The sequence below is a fragment of the Bos grunniens genome, chromosome 7 (assembly GCF_055505025.1).
Source record: "Bos grunniens cultivar Pamir isolate PY7600 chromosome 7, Bosgru_T2T1.0, whole genome shotgun sequence".
NCBI lineage: Eukaryota > Metazoa > Chordata > Mammalia > Artiodactyla > Bovidae > Bos > Bos grunniens.
In genome coordinates this window covers 41,248,097-41,254,824 of record NC_141171.1, presented here as the reverse complement: position 1 = coordinate 41,254,824, position 6,728 = coordinate 41,248,097, and the positions used below count along the sequence as shown (strand labels likewise).

The following is a 6,728-nucleotide window of genomic DNA, read 5'->3' as shown; positions in this document are numbered from 1 at the left end:
CTATGTCTTTGAACCTGAGACCACTTGTAGAATTCAGAGAATACAACAAATGAAGTTTTCTGAAGTTCTTTACAAGACTTCATATCCACATTCAGGTTCTAATCTCAAAATGTATTCTTTAAAAGCAAGATGAAATCATGCATTTGCTCTCCTAAAATGCAGTACCTAAAGATCTGAACTAATTTAAAAATTAGTCTCTGAAGTTCAAGATGTCAGTATTTATAAATATTTTTATGCCTTGCAAACAATGCTTTTCCAAAATGTTTTCCTCTTCTACAGGCAATGAAGTCCCAAAATTTGTCCACTGTTACTGAGTTTCAGCTGCTGGGATTCCAGAACCTTCTTGAGTGGCAGACCTTGCTTTTTATCATTTTCTTGTTCATCTACTTCCTCACAATGACAGGGAATATTGTCATTATTGTAGTGGTGAGCCAGGACCAGCGGCTGCACTCACCTATGTACACATTCCTCAAACATCTCTCCTTTCTGGAGATCTGGTATACATCCACCATTGTGCCCCTTCTCCTAGCCACTCTGGTCTCCCAGGGCCAAGCCATCTCCTTCCACGCCTGTATAGCACAGCTCTACTTCTTTGTGTTCTTCGGGGCTACTGAGTGCTTTCTTCTGGCTGTGATGGCCTATGACCGATATCTGGCAATCTGTAGTCCACTGCACTACTCTTTCCTGATGAGTCCTGAGATCTGCACCAAGTTGGTGGCTATCTCTTGGTTGACAGGAGTTGGCACAGGATTTCTGCCCTCTCTAATGATTTCCAAGTTGGATTTTTGTGGGCCCAACCAGATCAATCATTTCTTCTGTGACCTCCCTCCCCTCATGCAGCTCTCTTGTTCCAGTGTTTATGTCACTGAGATGGTCATCTTTATCCTGTCAATTGCTGTGCTGTGCATTTGCTTTATTCTTACACTGGTGTCCTATGTTTTTATTGTATCATCAGTACTGAGAATTCCTTCAGCCTCTGGCCAAATGAAAACCTTTTCCACGTGTGGCTCCCATTTAGCTGTTGTGACTATCTACTATGGAACCATGATCTCCATGTATGTCCGCCCCAGTGCCCCCCTGTCACCAGATATCAACAAGATTATTTCTGTCTTTTACACTGTGGTCACCCCACTGTTGAACCCTGTCATCTACAGCTTGAGGAACAAAGACTTCAAAAATGCTCTTAGAAAAGTCATGAGAAGAAATTGTGGCATTTATGGGGTAAGAATGAAGGAAAATCTCTTTATCAGATAAAGAAAATCAACATAGAACACAGTGAATTAAGTTCAGGAAAAGTGAGTGGCAGGTTCAGAGCCTTGAAACATGAATGCCATCATTTTCATTACATTAAATTCCACAAGTTAATTGGAGGGCATCACCAATTCGATGGACATGAGTTTGAGCAGGCTCCAGGAGCTGGTGATGGACAGGGAAGCCTGGTCTGCTGCAGTCCATGGGGTCACAAAGAGTCAGACATGACTGAGTGACTGAACTGAACTGAAATTCCACAAGTCATAATAAAAGAGTGTCTGCATGACCATTTGCCAACAGGTGCTCAGAAGATAAATTGCCTCTTTCAAACTAATTTGGGTACAATTTTGTCCTGGACACGTTCTTTCATTTCTGATGGGAATCTAATTGTGTAATTCCAAGGCATGAAGATTACATATGTAATATTTTCAGAATCTACAAAGGGGTTACTCTTAAGTTCATAACCCTGTGTACAGAAAATTATGCATCTTTTAAATACTATTAGGAAATTGGTCTTGTAGACTCAGCTCCTGATGTTATTGGTCCTTGTTAAATATCTGTGAAATGAATGAATGAAAAAAGAAAAGATAAATGAAATATGTGTTGACCTGAATTATCTTCTAGTGACAGGAAAAAGCAAAGGAGGATTTTTGAAGTGCCAAAGATTAAGTATAGTGATTTAGAGTTTTTCTGTTGTTTAATGAAATTATATGAAAGAAAAGAAGGAAGGGAGGGAGAGATAGGGAGAGGAGATAGAAGAGGAATAACTGGAGGAAGGAAAGTTCTGTTCAGTTCAGTTCAGTTGCTCAGTCATGTCCGACTCTGCAACCCCATGGACTGCAGCACACCTGGCCTCCCTGTCCATCACCAGCTCCCGGAGACTACTCAAACTCATGTCCATTGAGCGGGTGATGCCATCCAACCACCTGATCCTCTGTCGACCCCTTCTCCCACCTTTATTCTTTCCCAACATCAGGGTCTTTTCCAATGAGTTAGTTCTTTGCATCAGGTGACCAGAGTATTGGAGTTTCAGCTTCCACATCAGTTCTTCCAATGAATATTCAGGAGTGATTTCCTTCAGGATGGACTGGTTGGATCTCCTTGCAGTCCAAGGGACTTTCAAGATGTCTTCTCCAGCACCACAGTTCAAAAGCATCAATTCTTTGGTGCTCAGCTTTCTTTATAGTCCAACTCTCACATCCATACTTGACTACTGGAAAAACAATAGCCTTGACTAGATGGACCTTTGTTGGCAAAGTAATGTCTCTGTTTTTTAATATGCTGTCTAGATTGGTCATAGTTTTTCTTCGAAGGAGCAAACATCTTTTAATTTCATGCCTGCAGTCACCATCTGCAGCAATTTTGGAGCCCAAAAAAATAAAGCCTGTCACTATTTCCATTGTTTGCCCATCTATTTGCCATGAAGTAATGAGACCAGATGCGATTATCTTAGTTTTCTGAGCGTTGAATTTTAAGCCAACTTTTTCACTCTCCTCTTTCACTTTCATCAAGGGGCTCTTTAGTTTTTATTCACTTTCTGCCATAAGGGTGGTGTCATCTGCATATCTGAGATTATTGATATTTCTCCCAGCAATCTTGATTTCAGCTTGTGCTTCTTCCAGCCCAGCATTTCTCATGATTTACTCTGCATAGAAGTTAAATAAGCAGGGTGACAATATACAGCCTTGATGTACTCCTTTCCCTTTTTGGTACCAGTCTGTTGTTCCACGTCCAATTCTAACTGTTGCTTCCTGACCTGCACACAGACTTCCCAAGAGGCAGGTCAGGTGGTCTGGTATTCCCCTCTCTTTCAGAATTTTCCACAGTTTGTTGTGATCCACACAGTTGAAGGCTTTAGCAGAGTCAATAAAGCAGAAATAGATGTGTCTTCTGGAACTCTCTTGCTTTTTCCATGATCCAGTGGATGTTGGCAATTTGATCTCTGGTTCCTCTGCCCTTTCTAAAACCAGCTGGAACATCTGGAACTTCACAGTTCATGTATTGTTGAAGCCTGGCTTGGAGAATTTTGAGCATTACTTTACTAGCGTGTGAGATGAATGCAATTGTGCGGTAGTTTGAGCATTCTTTGGCATTGCATTTCTCTGGCATTGGAATGTAAACTGACCTTTTCCAGTTCTGTGGCCACTGCTGCATTTTCAAAATTTGAAGGAAAAGGAGAGAGAAAAAGGGAAAAGAAAGAAAGGAATGACAAGGGAAGAAAAGAGAAAGAAAACGAAGTGAAAGAAAAATCCAAAGTATATATATTCTTGTGAGCCCTAGAAGTCAAAGACTGTACATCAAAAGGCTTTCATGTTGTCTTTCATATTGTCTTTAAGTCAGTCGATGTCTATGGATTAAGAAGATCAGTTCAATTCAGTTCAGTCGCTCAGTCATGTCCAACTCTTTGCTATCCCATGAATCGCAGCACGCCAGGTCTCCCTGTTCATCACCAACTCCTGGAGTTCACTCAGACTCACGTGCATCGAGTCAGTGATGCCATCCAGCCATCTCATCTTCTGTCATCCCCTTCTCCTCCTGTCCCCAATCCCTCCCAGCATCAGAGTCTTTTCCAATGAGTCAACTCTTCACATGAGGTGGCCAAAGTATTGGAGTTTCAGCTTTAGCATCATTCCTTCCAAAGAAATCCCAGGGCTGATCTCCTTCAGGATGGACTGGTTGGATCTCCTTGCAGTCCAAGGGACTCTCAAGAGTCTTCTCCAACACCACAGTTCAAAAGCATCAATTCTTCAGCCCTCAGCTTTCTTCACAGTCCAAATCTCACATCCATACATGACCACTGGGAAAACCATAGCCTTGACTAGATGGACTTTTGCTGGCAAAGTAATGTCTCTGCTTTTCAATATGCTATCTAGGTTGGTCATAACTTTCCTTCCAAGGAGTAAGTGTCTTTAAATTTCATGGCTGCAGTCACCATCTGCAGTGATTTTGGAGCGCATAAAATAAAGTCTGACACTGTTTCCACTGTTTCCCCATCTATTTCCCATGAAGTGATGGGACCAGATGCCAGAATCTTCGTTTTCTGAATGTTGAGCTTTAAGCCAACTTTTTCACTCTCCACTTCCACTTTCATCAGGAGGCTTTTTAGTTCCTCTTCACTTTCTGCCATAAGGGTGGTGTCATCAGCATATCTGAGGTTATTGATATTTCTCCCAGCAATCTTGATTCCAGCTTGTGTTTCCTCCAGCCCAGTGTTTCTCATCATGTACTCTGCATAGAAGTTAAATAAGCAGGATAGCAATATACAGCCTTGACGTACTCCTTTTCCTATTTGGAACCAGTCTGTTGTTCCATGTCCAGTTCTAACTTTGCTTCCTGACCTGCATACAGGTTTCTCAAGAGGCAGGTCAGTTGCTCTGGTATTCCCATCTCTTTCAGAACTTTCCACAGTTTATTGTGATCCATACAGTCAAAGGGGGGACATATATATAATAGAATAATTACCCAACTATATAAAGAAATGAAATTGTGCTATTTGCAGAGAGAAGAATGGACCTAGAATCTATCATACAGAGTGAAGTAAGTCAGAAAGAAAAAAAACAACAATATTGTACATCAACTCATATATGTGGTATCTAGAAAAATGGTACAACTGAACCTGTTTCCAGGGGAGGAATAGAGATGCAGTCACAGAGGAAGGATGTGTGGACAAGGTGGAGGGAAGAGGGTGTGGAATGAATGGGGAGATTGGGATTGACATATACACTGCCATGTGTAAAATAGATAGCTAGTGGGAACATGCTGAGTAGCAGAGGGAGCTCAGCTTGGTGCTCTGTGATGACCAAAATGGGTGGTACAGTGGGGGTGGGAGGGAGGTCCGAGAGGGAGAGATATATGTATACATACAGCTGATTCACTTTGTTACACAGCAGGAACCAACACAACATTGTAAAGCAACTATACCATAATTTAAAAAAAGGCCTCTACTAATCTTGCTTACTATTCCACTGATTAATTCCACACATATTTTCAACCACTTGGTATATGCCAGTCTGCTTGTTGCAGCCTGTGTTACTCAAGAAATGGCCAGTGACTACTTTGCCTTAAGGGACCCTCTTGTCTTGAGGGGGAGAGAAATATTTAATGAGCCATCAAAGAAAGAATTGACTTCTTGATATGTATTATGAATGCTATGAAATGATAAAGTGTAAGCTTGTGCATTAATATAGAACAATAAGGTCTAAATTATCACAGAAGGCTAGCAAAGCTTTCTACTGATATGTTTATATGGTGCTTTAACCTACACTTTAAGGATGAGGAGAATAAGAATGGAAATAGTGGTCCATGAAGAGAATATAACATGAAAGGTGAAGCATCCAGAAGAATCTGAGGATGGAGGAAATAGACAAGTCTGGAGAGAAAGGCAAAAGCTTGCCCATGTCAGCCTTTCACAGAAAGCCCTGTAAGGTTTTTTTTTTTTTTTCTGTTTGTTTTTACACTAAGAAATGTAATTGATTATCAAAGGGTATCCATATGGAAAGTCATGATATACTTTGCCTTTGCAAATCTCACTACTGTTTAGAGAAAAGACTGAAAGAGAACAAGAGTTTCTGTAGCCATAGCACTAGTCCACACAGAAGACAAGGTTGGTTTGATTTAGGTTTGATGATGTAACCCATCACAGTAATGCCTCCCAATTATGATGTGGGGAACAGACAATCTGGAATCATTTATTCCTGTGCAGTGACACCATTTTGTAGTCTCTTCACACACTTGTGATGTGTTCCGCATCTACCCCTGAGCTTCAGAAGTAAGTGTTGTTTGATGCTTTAGCTCATATAATTTCATCTCAACACATGTCCCTGGTGTTTATTCCCCCTCTTCTTCCAGTGCTCAAGTTCACACTTCCTCCAGGGACTTGACTTGTGAGAACTGTTGTTAGTCCTTATCAGATCCATCTGGTTCAAACATTAGGTAGAAGGAAAGCAATGCACTGGATAATATAGGTGGGAAAACATCATTTATCTGGGCCTTGGGGCAGAGTATTCAAAAACAACCAGATATCTTATCTTGCTAGCCTTTGCCTTTGATTATGTTCACTGTGCCTTGTATTTAACAAGACTTAAATTATCTTACCAGAAGATGCTTTCTAATTTTAAATTTGATGGGTGCCTGACTCTGCCTATGGGCTTCCTTTGTGGCTCAGATGGTAAAAGAATCTGCCTGCAATGCAGGAGACCCCAGTTCTATTCCTGGGTTGGGAAGATCCCCTGGAGAAGGAGTAGGCTACCCACTTTAATATTCTTGGGCTTCCCTTGTGGCTCAGCTGATAAAAAATCTGCCTGAAATGCAGGAGACCTGGGATCGATTCCTGGGTTGGGAAGCTCCACAGGAGAAGGGAAAGGCTACCCACTCCAGTATTCTGGCCTGGAGAATTCCATGGACTGTATAGTCCATGGGGTCACAAAAAGTTGGACACAACTGAGCAACTTTCACTTTCACTTACACTATGGAGAGAA

At 41.4% G+C, this 6,728-nt stretch overlaps 1 protein-coding gene across 1 annotated transcript; it reads left to right on the top strand.

Annotated features, from left to right (window-relative positions):
* The first annotated feature begins 282 nt into the window (after window positions 1–282).
* On the top strand, window positions 283–1,254 carry LOC147369193 (olfactory receptor 11L1-like). The gene has a single exon (XM_086413481.1). It carries the CDS (start codon window positions 283–285, stop codon window positions 1,252–1,254), a length of 972 nt encoding a protein of 323 aa, XP_086269607.1.
* Window positions 1,255–6,728: the final 5,474 nt, after the last annotated feature.

What these genes read in the sequence shown, in the direction of transcription:
- LOC147369193 (XM_086413481.1), top strand. Translation starts at nt 283, where the DNA reads ATGAAGTCCCAAAATTTGTCCACTGTTACTGAGTTTCAGCTGCTGGGA.